We start from the raw sequence: 14,172 nt of genomic DNA on the forward strand, positions 1-14,172 counted from the left end.
TAAGTCCTTTACCCTTGTTTGCCTCAAGTTTCCTCATCTGTAAAATGAGCTGGAGAAGGAAATGTCAGATCATTATCTTTGCCAAGAAAAACCCAAATGGGGAATCAGACATAATTGAAATGACAGAACAACTATATGAATTTAGAGTGAAAGGACACACATTCAAATCATTGTTTAATTCCTCTAAGCCCTGGTGTCTTTCTCTGTAAAATGAGGGAGAACTCTGAAGTCCACTTCTAGTACTAAAACCATGAGCCTGAAAAACCATGTTATCATGAAGTCCATCTGTCATGGATCTTTGCAATTATCCCAATTGTTTCACCTTCCAGCTAAAAATTCATGACAACCATCTCCATTAAGTCATGGCTTTTAATTTTAAAAAAAAAACAAAAAAACATTGACATGTTAGAGATGTATGGGGTGAGTAAGAGCTGCTAATTCTTGACAGGTTCAGCTGCCCAATCGGCCATGGCATCGTTCTCCCTGGTGTGAGCAGAGCAGGAGTGCCCATGGGAGCAGATGGGGAGGAGGAGGGCTGCATAAAACTACTGACGGAACTTTGGCTCATCTGAAATTAATTGATACTCATAATTAGTTGTTTCTTCTTTCTCCTCTTCTTCTGCTGAGATATGGTAGTCAGAGCAGATTCTGAAGTGTGGAGAGGAATCTCAGGCAGTGTCAGCCTTCCAAACTGGGTTGGATACTTGGTCTTCATGAGGTTTTTAAATACAGGTTGGGAAAGCAGATGTTTTAACTGTTTTTTCATTCCCTTCATCAGCTTTTGTTTCTGACTCTCTTCTTGTTCATTACGTCTTCCTCCTTGGAAAAACAACATATTAAATAGGCTTATTTAATAGATAAATAGGAATTTTTAGAAACCTTTCCTCCCCCCCCCCCCCATAATGATATTTTCACAAATTTGGTGCTCTTTTGGGTAGTAAAGTACAAAAGGACTTTGAAGAAGCTTGGTATTATCCTTGTATGCTTGATGGGAAAAATAAAGGTTTGCTGACTACCCAGCTAAAAATCCCTGCAGAGACAATGCTCTGAATGCAACCCTACCACTGCCTGTTTTGAGGCACAGATTAAATATGCTTAACTTATACTGCTTCTACAAAGGGAAGGAGGTAGACAGAATGATTCAAGGCAACTTCTTATGGCTAGTTTTTGCAAGTCACACAAATAATCAGAAGTAGCATTCATCTGTTTGTCTCTTAAGAGCTTCCTACACAGAAGGAACTTTTTGTGTCCAAACCATAATATATATTAAAAACAGGATCATTGGATTAGACTACATAGGCCTCTTAAGGTACATTCCGGCTTTAAAAACTCATAAAGTCCCTTGGAACTCTAATATCCTACATTCTAATAATATTTTAAGATTCTTTCTAATTTTAATAATCTCTGATTCTAAGGGCCTTGTCTAAGCAGTCTTTATTGGTTATGCCAAATGCTTCTCATTATGACAGTATTTCTATCTATAACAAACGCCCATGGACAAGGCTCTGAGGACAATGTTGTCCTACTAAAAAAAAATGTGATTATCACGCAGCTTTCAGTGAAATGTCTCTTACTGAAAAGTTAGTGAAATTGTCTCTTCTTCGTGACAAATCAACAGATCCCAATGAACAAAGAGACTGCTAAAAGAATCCATAACACAAACAAAAAGGCTAAGAACCTCTGGTCTACATAAGCCTTTCCTGATCCCCTCCACATTTATTTTGCATTTAATTAGTATGTACTCATATATGTAAAAGTTGTCTCCCTAATGGAATATAAGCTCTCTGAAGACAAGAGCTGATTCATCCTGTCTATCCTCAGAACCTAGCACAAAATACTGACAAGACTTGACAACTTAACTGGGCACATGAGATGAGAAAGAATGAAGGGCTAAAGATTAGTCAAGTTTCCAACCTGAGTGACTTAGAGGATGGGGAATGCCCTCAACAAAAATAAGGGAGTCTGGAGAAAGGACAAGTTTGGGACAGCTAGGTGGTGCAGCAGATAGAACACCAGCCTGAAGTCAGGAGGACCTGAGTTCAAATTTGACCTCAGACACTTAACACTTCATAATTGTGTGACCTGACCCTAGGGGCAAGTCATTTAACTCCAATTGTCTCAGAAAAAGAAGGGGCAGGTTAGGAGAAAAAAGTGTGAGTAAGACCCTTTTGATAATCTGTTCACCAGTATCTGTTGACTTGTGCAGAATAGATAACATATTTCATCTAACAACTTTTTGGTAAGAGACATTTTATTGAAAGTTTAGGAAAGTACACAGGTCCCATTATAAGAGTGCTCTCAGTAACTTATTGTCCTTTAATAAATGGGACTATAGTTACAGAGAGAAAGTTAGTCCCTTCTCCCAACTTTGCCTCTGAATTTCCAGACTTAAGGAGAGGACAAAGCTGGCTAACTAACTCCTCTTCTGGTCCTGTTCCAGACTTTCCTCCATCATTTCCCCTGCTCCAGCCCTTGCACACTTCCCCTTTTCTATCCCCCTGCTTTTCAGCTCTCTGAAAACTGTGTTGCCTTCTCCCATTAGAATTTAAGCTTCTTGAGGACTTTCTTTTTGTTTGCAATTTGCAGCCCCAGTGCTTAACATAGTGCCTAGCATATAGTCAGTATTAAATAAAATTCCGTCACCTTGCCTAAATATACAAATTCTTCAGAGAAATCTGCCTAGAAATAATCACTGAACCCACAGGGATAGATGAGATCAGTAAGAGGCTATAGAGAGAGAAACATTTCATTAGCTTCAGAAGACATAAGGTTATGTGAAGGACAGAAGGATGAAAGAAACTTTGAGAAGCAGGGAAGCCAAGAGATGCAAGGCAAAATGTTAAGCTGAAAGGGTAGGGTTGAGGAAAAGAAAGACAATCAAAAGCTAAAGTTCAATGGAGAAAAGATGGCAAACAGGAATAAAAAGGGTAATATAGAATTGTGGACAGTGTAGATTTATACTTGTGAGGCACAAGGGAAGAAGCAATTATTATTTCACAGACAAAAATCTGTGGCTCCCTCAAAGTTACATGGTCTGTCCATGTTCACATTGTTAATGCTGGAGGTGTTTAAAAACTCAAGTGACCTGACTCCATATCTAGCACGACTTTTACTATGTACTACATATACCTCTAACAACTGCCCCACCATCTTGCAAAAGTATTGTATAATACATGTGAGCATTTGTTATTTTGGCCAAGGAAGAACAGAAAGTGGAACATCAATGTATGATTAATAACAATAGAATTTGTATAGTGCTTTAAAGTTTGCAAAGCACTTTAAATATGTGGAACTTATAAGATTTCAATGCTATAGATGCTTTTGTTATCTCCATTTTACAGTTGAGGAAAATGAAGCTCACAAAGGTTAGGGTTAAGGATGAGTGGTTAAACAATTTGCCCTCATTCTAGCTTGTAAGTGTCTGGGGAGGAATATGAACTAAAATCTTCCTTCATTATTGAAGGGGTAAGGAACAGCATTAAATAGGCACTTATGTGTCAGACACTAGGCTAGGTGCTTCATAGATATCATTTCATTTGGGGAGTAGCTAGGTGGCGCAGTGGATAGAGCACCAGCCTTGAATTCAAGAGGACCCGAGTTCAAATATGGTCTCAGACACTTAACACTTCCTAGCTGTGTGACCCTGGGCAAATCACTTAACCCCAGCCTCAGGGGAAAAAAAAGTATCTAGAAAATATCATCTCATTTGATCCTTACCACCACCCAGGGAGAAAGATTCTATTATAACTGAGGCAGTTATAAGTTAAATGACTTGCCCAGGATCACACAGGGCTGAGGAGGAATGTGAACTAATATTTCTGATTCCAAGTGCTAACTACATGCACTGAAGAGGGAAGGGAACAGCATTAAACTGTTGTTGTTCAAATCATTTTTTCAATCATTCCTGACTCTTTGTGACCCTATATAGGGTTTTCCTGGCAAGAACACTGAGAGTGGTTTGCCATTCCTTCTTTAGCTCAATTTACAGATGAGGAAACTGAAGCAAACAGCAATAAGTGACTTGCATAGGATGACACAGCTAGGAAGTGTCTGAGGTCGGATTTCAACTCCAGGAAATGACTCCAGGTCCAACACTCTTTCCACCGTGACACCTATCTGCCCCCAAATCATTAAATGGGCATCTACTGTATGCCAGGCACTTTGCCAAGCCTTTCATAAACATCATCTCATTTGCTCCTCAAAACAACTCTGGGAGGCAGGCCCTAGTTATGATTTTATTTTACAGCTGAAGAAACTGAAATGGGCAATGACTCTCCAGAGGTCCCCGCTAGCGAGTAGCATCTGGGGCAGGATTCAGCCCCAGAACTCCAGAAAACCCAGATTCTCCTCGTGGGCCTGGCACTGAGCTGCCGCGTCACCCTGGGCTCATCCCTTCCCTTTTCAGGCTCCCTCCCCAGACCTGATGAGATGGCTTCTGAAGGCCACCTCCTGCCTTGACACTCCATATTCTGTGATGACACAAAGCCTCACTGCTCCCCATGTGTGCTGGGCCCCAGCTGCTTTGGACAATTAGTCTGACCTTTTCCATCTCTCTCCAACAGGGATTTCTAAGGTCCCTTGCAGCTTTAGCATTCTGTTGTTGTTCTGGCCCGGACAAGAAAGGCAGCCACCCCGCTCCTTTGTGTTCACCCCCCTCTCAACATGGACGGACTTCACCAGACAAGAGCCCAGCCGCCCACCCCCGAGGGCCCTCCACTTGCCTATGAATACATCATCGTCCAGATCTATTTCAAGAGCATCGGCAGCTTGCTGGAACCAGGCGTTGTGCTGCTTTGCTCGGCTATTGTAGTATTCTTCTTTCTCGATCTGTCGTGCTAAATTTACTCGTTCCTGCAATAAAGCAGACAATTTTCATGCTGGCACAAAATACCGTGTTTATTATGTGTGGCATCTTGCTGGCCTCGCAATTTCAAAAGCTTTCAAAAGCAGTGGTCAGCCAAGGGCATCTCAGAATGCATCAAAGGGCATTTTAAGTTTAGTAAAGCCACACACACACATATGCTGAAGTTAGAGAATGACGATATAGAATAGATGTACAGATTTATTTTACATATCCTTATATGCTGTTTTCTCAGCATGAGACAGTAGAGAGAATGCTGAGTCTAGAGTCAGAAAGATCTGAGTATGAGTGCCTCAGACACTTAATAGCTGTATGACCTTAAAAAAGTCATTTAACTTCTGCCTCAGTTTCCTTATCTATAAAATGGGGATAATAATAGCACCTTCCTCCCAGAGTTGTTGTGTATCTATAAAATGGGGATAATAGCACCTTCCTCCCAGATTGTTGTGAGGATCAAGTGAAATGATACTTGACAAGCACTTAGCATAGTGCCTGGCATATAATAAGAATTATATAAATGTTAGCTGATAGGAGTAAAAGAAGCAGTGATGGTGGTATTAGTGGTGGTGGTGATAGTTATAGTACTGGGGTAGTCGTGGTGGTGGTGATAGTAGCAGTAGAAAATAAACTCTTTAAGAGCAAGCACTTTTTTTTCTTTCTATCTCTAGCTTCCAGATTAATGTTTATTGATTAACTGACAGAGCATAAAATGTTTTCACAGGAAAAGAACTCAGAATCATGGGACTGTATTTTGTTAATAGAAGGGAACTTCTCTAAACCCTGCATTTTACTAAGGAAGAGAATGAGACCCAGAGACATGAAATTATTTACCCAAGGACAAATAGTAATAACACCAGAACTTGAACCCATATCTCAACTACCAGGCCATTATTTCCCCCACCCTCAAACCCCAATGCACAGTTTTATTAACTAAAGCTTGAAAGAGAATTATGAACCTTTATGAAGATCTTCTTATGTCCCGTTAGAAACTAGAGCTTCAATTTAATTCAACCAACTTAAGTGCTTCCTATGTACCAGGCCCCATGCTAGGTGCAGGGAATAGAAAGGCAGAAAATACCCCCTGCCATGAGGAAGCTTACATTTGAATGGGGGAAGAGAAGAGGAACGACCATGAACAAAGAGGAGCAAATATAAAACACACAGAAAATAAACATAAGGAAATCTGGGCTAGGTAAGAGATTCCCATCAACTAGGGAAATGAGAAGCAGAGGAAGAGATGGGGATTACTGTCTTAGGTATTTCCAATGCTTCCACATCTTGTACTGTATACATCAATCCCATCAGGCACTTTTATTCAATGCATGCCCAGAATACTTACAAATATCTGGCTGAAAAACGTTTGTGAAAATAATCCTTAAGCAAGAACACTGAATTAATTTACTTGGAGACCTACACAATTTCTCTGGCACATTCTCTGAGCAATGAAGGCTCTGCAAATGAGCAACATGTTTATTGCAACAATGCCCCCATAGTTGGGCCTTCAATAACAGCAACTCTCTGGCACTCAAATGCTTATGGCTTAACCTAGAAATTCTCAATTCCCAACACTCAGCCCCTTAGTTCTGAGCTCATCAGGGCCCAAGAAACAGGCATGTAAATATCATGTCTATCTCCCTGGGGAGATGATGCAAGTATTTGTATCAGATCCCAATTAAAAGTCAGGGCTCCGCAAGTTAGAATGCCTTATGGATTTTAGGTAGGATTCATGGAGAGGCAAAATCAGGAAGTGTGAGCGTATAAATAGAAAGCAGACCAAGAAGGTGGAACATAAGAGTGCAATGGAAAGAGAGCTGACTTTGAAGTCACACAGAGGACCTGAGTTCAAATCCTAGTTCAGCCATTTGCTAATGAATAATCTTGGGGAAAAAAAACCTTTGCCTCATGGACCTCATTTTTCTTATCTATAAAAATTAAGATGACTTTTAAGATCCTTTCCAGTTCCAAATCTAGGATTCCATAATTATTTCCTTTACTGACAATGCTAGCATTGGAGAAGACTTTAGAGATCACTGAGTCAATCCTCCTCATTTTGCAGATAGGGAAACAGAGGCTCAGAAAGCTGAAGTGATTTATCCTAAGATTTCACAACAAGAAGATCAAGTATTTACGGTTTATAAGGCAATATATATTATAGCCTAATTGGAAAAGCAACCATGTGCTGCCAAATTAAAGGGAATATATGACACATTGTGAAAAGAGCAATGAACTGGGAGTTAGGAAGGAAAACAAGCACTTATTGAGCACTTACTATGTGCCAGAAACTGTGCTAAGTACTTTACAAATATTATATTATTTCAGTAGTTATAGTAGTAATAATAAAAATAATATTGTACGTAAAATCTTATGATGGTAGTAATAGTAATAATATTGCATATGAAAGTCCTGTAGTAGTAAGAGGAGGAGGAGGAGGAGAAGTATGTAAAAGTCCTATCTTAATAGTAGTAGTAATAATAATAATATCTATTGTTCCAAGGAATTGTCCTGTATTAGTAGTCTTGTGTCTAGTAGTATTAATAATGTTGTAAGGATATAAAAGTCCTATTACAGTAGTAGTAATAGATGGCTCAGGGGAAAGAGTGCTGGACTTGAAGTCAGGAATGTTCATATTAATGAAGATTCATTAATTCAAATCTAGCCTCACACACTAAATAGCTATATGATCCTGAGCAAGTCCCGGATCCCAACTTGCCTCAGTTTCCTCATCTGGAAAATGAACAAAATAGCAGTAAAATATTAATAGACTGATTATATGAAAGTCCAATACTGTAGTAGTAATAATATTGTGAGGATATGAAAGTTTTATATAATAATAATAGTAACAGCTACTATTTACATTATACTTACTTTGTGCCAGACACTATGCTAAGTATTTTACAATTATTATTTTATTGGAGCCTCAGAGCAATTATAAGATTACAGATATTATGTGTCACAGATACAGAAACTGACAGAAGCTGTTCTAGTTAGTTAACATGTTGCTCGAGTTAGCTACTCCTAACAGGAAAAACCGCTGTAGAATCCCCAATTTGTTGATAGAAGCCTAGAATGTAAGGAGAAAGCTGTTTTATTTTAAGCAGAGGAATATTTCTGTTTAAGTGGGAGGTTTGTTGTTTTGGTACTTTTTTTTTTTTTTTTTTTACCTTGATTGCTTTCATGCATTTTATTTCAATGGGAAATAATGGAATCTCCTCATTCTTTTCAAGAGTCTTGTAAATCTTCTTGAAATTGATCATGTCATCTGGTCCAATTAGCAGCAAACTGAGACCTTCCTTAGCTGCTCGGGCTGTTCGGCCGCTCCGGTGGACATAAATCTCTGAGGTTCGAGGGACCTTTAAAATAGATCAACAAGAGAGATGGTATCTTAGGGATGGGATCAGAGGATGCTTATATGAAGGCTAGCTCTGGAAGGACAGGGTACTCTTCTGGTGAAAAGCAAACACGGTCATGGAATAAGTTAGCCTTTCCTAGAATCTGTCACCCCCAATTTACATAGAGGCCCAAAGAATGAGGTAACTTGCCTAAGTGGGTGAGCTGGGACTCAAATCCCAGGTCTTCTACACTTTTTGCACTACAGCTAAGGTCTTGAATCACAATGGCTGATGAGTCTAACTAAGTGCTTGTGAGGCTCCATGAGGTTTTTTTAATCTATTTAAGCTCTAATAGTTCTAGGGCTGACCTCATTTTCACAGTACCTGGAACTTCAGGGTTCCAGGTTTTTTATGGAGAGGATGTCCTGTAATATATATTCCTCAATATTAGCACAGTTAAAATTGAAGAAAAAAGAGGAATAAATTGGGAAAAATGTTCTGTCCCTGGCTCTGGTTACTTACTAATTTTGTAGGATCCTACAAAGGGCTGCAATTTCTTCCTAGAATTGGATAATAAAATTGCTATGGAAATGATAAGCACTCTTTCTACCTCACAGTATTATTGTTAATATCAGATAAAGGACAAATGAATTAATTAACAAATTAACATGATTAACTAAAATCTTTATATTCCTAACAGTCTATCATTTGAGGAACTGAAAACAGCAATACATCTCTCAATCTGTTAGAGATCTTAAAGATCATTTCATTCTCAAGCCTCTCTGCTCCACTCTTCCAAGGACGAGACACTCTAACAACAGCAGTAGGAGTTGCAATGGTGGTGATGGTGGTGGTAAGGGGAGTAATGATTAGTAATGGGTGTGGTAATAGTAGGAGCAGTTGTGATGGTGGTAGTTGTAGTAATAGTAACCGTAATGATGGCAGTGGTGGCAATGGTAGTGATGTATGGTATTGGTGGCATATATAATATAATGTATGCGTAATATAGCATAATATGTAATATAACAACTAGCACTTACATAGAGCTTTAGGTCTGTGCAATGCTATACAAGTATCTGATTTTATCTCTAGAACAACCCTACAAGGCAGATGTTGTTACATACTCATTTGAGGATACACTGAAGCAAACCAAAGCTAAGTGTCCAGAGTCACAAAGCTAGTGTTTCAGGCTAGATTTGAACCAGACAGTAATTACTAGATTTAGAGGACCTTGATCAAAGTCCCACCTGTGTAGCTTTCTGTATCAAGTTAGATAAGTCAGAAGCTCCTGGGCCTGAGTTTCCTCATCTATACAATGAGATGTTGGGCTGCAAGGCCTCTGAGGCCCCTTTTGGCTCAAGATATATGTTCTGCTTCTCTGTAATTTCCGTATATGGATTCTAGTTTGTTCTTTCTGGAGTTAAAGAAAACAAATTCTAACACATATCATAACAGTAACCTTTCAAATATATGAAAACCAATCCCTCTTCCCTACCAAATCATCCCCACCCCCCAGCACTGATCTACACTTCTTTAAGCTAAACATTCTTCATCCTCAATTCCTTCAACTTTTATTCACACTGAACACTTATACCTCACAGCAGTTTACCCATGTTTTTCCTAAAATGTGGTCCCTAACACTCAGCATCCCCCTTCAGATGTATTCTGGCAGGGAAAAGCACAGCAACATACTGACCAACCTTGCCTGGACTCTTTGCCCCTCTCTATTCCTGCAGCCAATTATGGAATTAGATTTATGGATTGCTATGTCACATTAAGACCATAGCCCTATTTGTTTCATGAGCAGCTGCTTTTCCCTCCCAATCTTCAGTACAGGACTTTATCCTACATGAGATGAGAAGTTATCTACAATGTATGAGTGATGAGAGGCATCTGAAATCAATGGTTTAGAGTGGAATGGCGCTTCCTCACCTTTAGAGGGATTAATTCTCTCACTCTAAATGTTATCACTCACTAATAAAAGTAACTTGCAACTATTAAGCTGGTTCTACAATGTTCAATGACCTTTCTGAGATTGTGCCTCTTATCTTACCAATGTAGGTTGGGAATTATCCCACAAATGCCCCCAACATGCTCACCTGATAATGGATGACATGTTGTACATCTGGAATATCCAAGCCCCGAGCAGCCACATCTGTGGATAGGAGAACACCACTGTAGGGAAAAGGATGATATTCAGCACAATAGTACTGAAAAGGAAAAATCCTTCACAATGAGAACCATCAGTTAACAGTTAATCTACAGAGAGAGAACCTTTAAAATAAGTTCAAGGGCCTTATCAATATGATGTATGCATATATGTGCATGTATATATATGTGTGTATGTGTATATATATAAAATGAATGAATGTATACACACATTTTATACATGACATGTATATTATACATAGGTAAATTGTGTGACCTTTTACCTCTCTGGGTTTCATTTCCTCATCTGCAAAATGGGGAAGTTAAGGCAGATGATACCTAAAAGTCCTAGCTTTAATGCTCTTTCCAACACTAATATTCACGCCAATTCTAATGATAACATTCTATATACTAAATTTCAGTCTAGCCTTCACTTTACAAAGATCACACTGAGTCCAGTCACATATAACATTTTATGCTCCCAATTGTACAGGTCCCACCTAGTCTAATATTCCATATTTTATTTTATGAATGACAATAAACCATTTGCAATGGAAATTAGCCATACAATACAACCTGGACAATACAACCAGAATGACATATTCAAAGCCCTTTCTTTGGAACTGAGGGCTTGGAAACTGACCTCTCTAGTCTGTTCCTGTCCTTCCTCATCCCTTATCCTGCCCACAGTTTGAACTTTGTTATTACTGAGGAATCTGTAGGGCATCTTCACCATAACAAACACATTCTGGTACCCATGTGGCTCAATGTAATTCCTGGGGCTGTAGAAATGAGGTCAGCCCCAGGATTGTAAGAACTCAATTAGACTGAAAAACATTCTCTCCTCTTGCTGGATGAAGTTTTACAATGAGTCAATCATTGTTCAGCAAGGGTGTGGAAGCCAAAAGGCTACAGAGGAGGGGAAGTAGAAAGGAAGAAAGGCAGGAGAACATTTCAGGGGAACAACATCTGCCCCCCAGACAGATAAGCTTCAGTTCCCTCCCAGCTCAGGTCTGCCTCCACCATCAACTTACTTATTTCGTTCAGCAAACCGCTCTAGGTTTTTTAGTCTTTGCTTCTGGTGCATGTTTGCATGCAAAGGAAGTGGCTCTTGGTCCAGAATAGAGAGAAGTGCAGTAAGTCGTTTGATGCAGTCAATGCTATTGGCAAAGACCATGGTTCTCCCTGGGTATTGAAGCAGAAAGTAATAGAGATAGAAGTCCTTTTCTTCCTTGTCACAATGGATTTTGGTCTCTGTCAGGGTCTCCACTGTGGCCTCTTTCCTTGTTAAGTCTATTATCTTTGGTTTCCCCCTCATCCCAATTTTCTGCATCAACATGTCGAGCTTGCCCAACTTGTCTATTTTCTTGGCGTTTTTCTTTTGAAACACTCTGGCAGGTGCCTGATGGATCAAAGTCAGAGTGGCAGAAAATACAAATGTCTGTCTTTGCGGATTATACTGGTTGTCATTCAACATTTCCAGCAACTGGGTAAGCTCAGTGAAGTGGCCTCTTTCAACCATTCTGTCAGCCTCATCAATCACAAGACACCTGTCCCAGCAAAAGAAGTCTGTTAGTCAGGGACTCACACGCATGCTCCACTCCTCAGGCCCCCAAGAAGATCTAATCTCAAAAAACTACTTATGCACAGGATCACAGACACGGGACCTCAGAGGTCACCTAAGCAAGAATCCCTTCTGCCATTCCCTTCATGTTACTGTTTAAAATATGTTATTCATACAATGGTATGTAATATGTAATGTAACAACTAGCACTTACATAGAGCTTTAAGTCTGCACAGTGCTTTACAAGTATCTCATTTCTTTCTAGAACAACCCTACAAGGCAGTATATCCTCATTGGAGGATATACTGAAGCAAATCAAAGCTAAGTGATTGGTCCAGAGTCACAAAGCTAGTGTTTCAGGCTAGATTTGAACCAGAAGTTTCAATCTGCAGTGAAGGCAAACTTATCTCCTGAAGAAGCCTATTCTACTTTGGGGGCAACTTCAACTATTAGGAAGTTTTTCCTTATGGGCAACTAGATGGCACAGTCTCCATATCTATAAAATGATCTTAGAGAAGGACATGGCACACCACTCCAGTTATCCTTGCCAAGAAAATGAGGCCACAAAGAGATGGATATGACTGAAACAACCTAACAACAAACCTTTTATCAATCTGAAATTGGCCTCTCTGAAGCTAGGCCTAGAGACAGAAAAACCTGAGTTCAAATCCAGTCACAAACACTCACTGGCTATGTGACCTTGAGACCCTTAGCCTCTGTCTCAGTTTCCTTATCTATAAAATGGGGATAATAATAGCACTTATTTCCCAAGACTGTTACAAGGATCAAATGAGATAATATTTGTAAAGCCTTTTTACAGTGCTTAGCACATAGAAGGCACTTAATAAATCCTTCCTTGCTTAACAAATCCATCCTTTCTTCCTCCCTCTGGGTACAACAATCTCTCTTCCACAGGAAAATTCTTGAGACACTTGGCTAGGTACCCACAACCCCATTTCAACTTTTTTGCTGTAGATTAAACATCCCTGATTCCACCAACCAGTTCTCAAACTGGATTGTCATTAGTTCTTTATCATTCTGGAGATTCTTCTACTCAAAAATTAACATTTTATACTCCAATTACAGTCTGCTCAGGATAGGCCACTAATGGCATGAATGCTCAACTTCTCCATCACAGACAATGTGTCAACTGATGCAGACCAAGATGACATAAGCAGTTATACTGCTAACTCATGCTGATTTTGCAGACTACTAGGACCCCCAGGTCTTTTTCAAATGAATCTAGATATTCCTTCCCTTACACTCAATTCCTAGAATTGATTCTTTGAACCAATTTCTTTTTTTAACCTAAAACTCTGAGGCTTGCAGACATGGTACACACTGATAACATCAGGGGAGCTTCAGTGAGGCCCTCTGGGACAAAAATGAGGCCTGCCATTCAGGCCATGTTACTAAATTGCTGGGAAAAAACCAGGGTAACTGAATAACCAGGTCACCTAATTAGGAACAGGTTGGATTGAGGGGAGGAAGGCAAGAGTTCACAAAAGCTCTTTTACCTGAGCTGCCTGAGATTCGAGAGGTGCTGATGTTGCTCTTTAATTAACTCCCACAGACGCCCAGGTGTGGCGATCACAATTTCTGGCCGGCGAGTCAGCATCCTTTGCTGTTTCTGAGGAGCCATTCCACCAACCAAGAGAGCAGTTCTGATGCCTAGAACACAAGATACAGGGATCCCAAGCACAATGAGGCATCTTATTTCCTAGAATAATCAGTGTGACAGGAGCAATGACACACAGTGGGGAGAGCTGGTCTCAAAGACAGGAAAACCTAGCTATGACCCATACTGGCTGAGTAATCCTGGGCAAGTCGCTCCCAGAGTCCTAAGCAACTCAATAAAACATCAAAGTTGCTGAGAAGCTGGTAGAGGGAATTTCCTCACTGGGGGTTACTTATGTCCCTTTCCTAATTACCCCTAATAAGCAGGGCATCTACATACACTAGCTCACAACCGGAGATGCAGCTCTCCAAATTCACAAAGGCTGCACCAAATGCCCCGTGACCCTGCTTGAGAAGATTTTGACCAGGCTAAAGATTTTGAGAATGTGTTAATATCTTATGGATGGTATGGAGATGAAGGAGTCTGGTCACTAGGCAGACCACTTTCAAGTCAGGTGATTCAAGAGGGTAAGACAGAAGGATCATTGAATTTCAGCATTAGGAGGGATCTGGTGGGACACTGAATATGGACCACAACATAGTATTTTCACCTGTTTTTGTTGTCGTTTGCTGCTTTTTTTTCTTTTTTTTTT

The 14,172-nt window shown here is 39.9% G+C and overlaps 1 protein-coding gene across 1 annotated transcript in view; it reads right to left on the reverse strand.

Moving 5' to 3' along the window:
* Positions 1-355: 355 nt before the first annotated feature.
* Positions 356-14,172, reverse strand: part of DDX24 (DEAD-box helicase 24) — a 29,185-nt gene continuing 15,368 nt past the window's right edge. The window contains exons 4-9 of the mRNA XM_074289698.1: positions 13,420-13,573; positions 11,373-11,888; positions 10,290-10,365; positions 8,023-8,211; positions 4,722-4,851; positions 356-819 (exon numbers count right to left, since the gene is read on the reverse strand). Coding sequence (XP_074145799.1) covers positions 575-819; positions 4,722-4,851; positions 8,023-8,211; positions 10,290-10,365; positions 11,373-11,888; positions 13,420-13,573 — 1,310 coding nt within the window. The 3' untranslated portion in view covers positions 356-574. The remainder of the gene's footprint in view (positions 820-4,721; positions 4,852-8,022; positions 8,212-10,289; positions 10,366-11,372; positions 11,889-13,419; positions 13,574-14,172) is intronic.

Source organism: Sminthopsis crassicaudata, chromosome 2, assembly GCF_048593235.1.
Source record: "Sminthopsis crassicaudata isolate SCR6 chromosome 2, ASM4859323v1, whole genome shotgun sequence".
NCBI classification, from domain to species: Eukaryota; Metazoa; Chordata; class Mammalia; order Dasyuromorphia; family Dasyuridae; genus Sminthopsis; species Sminthopsis crassicaudata.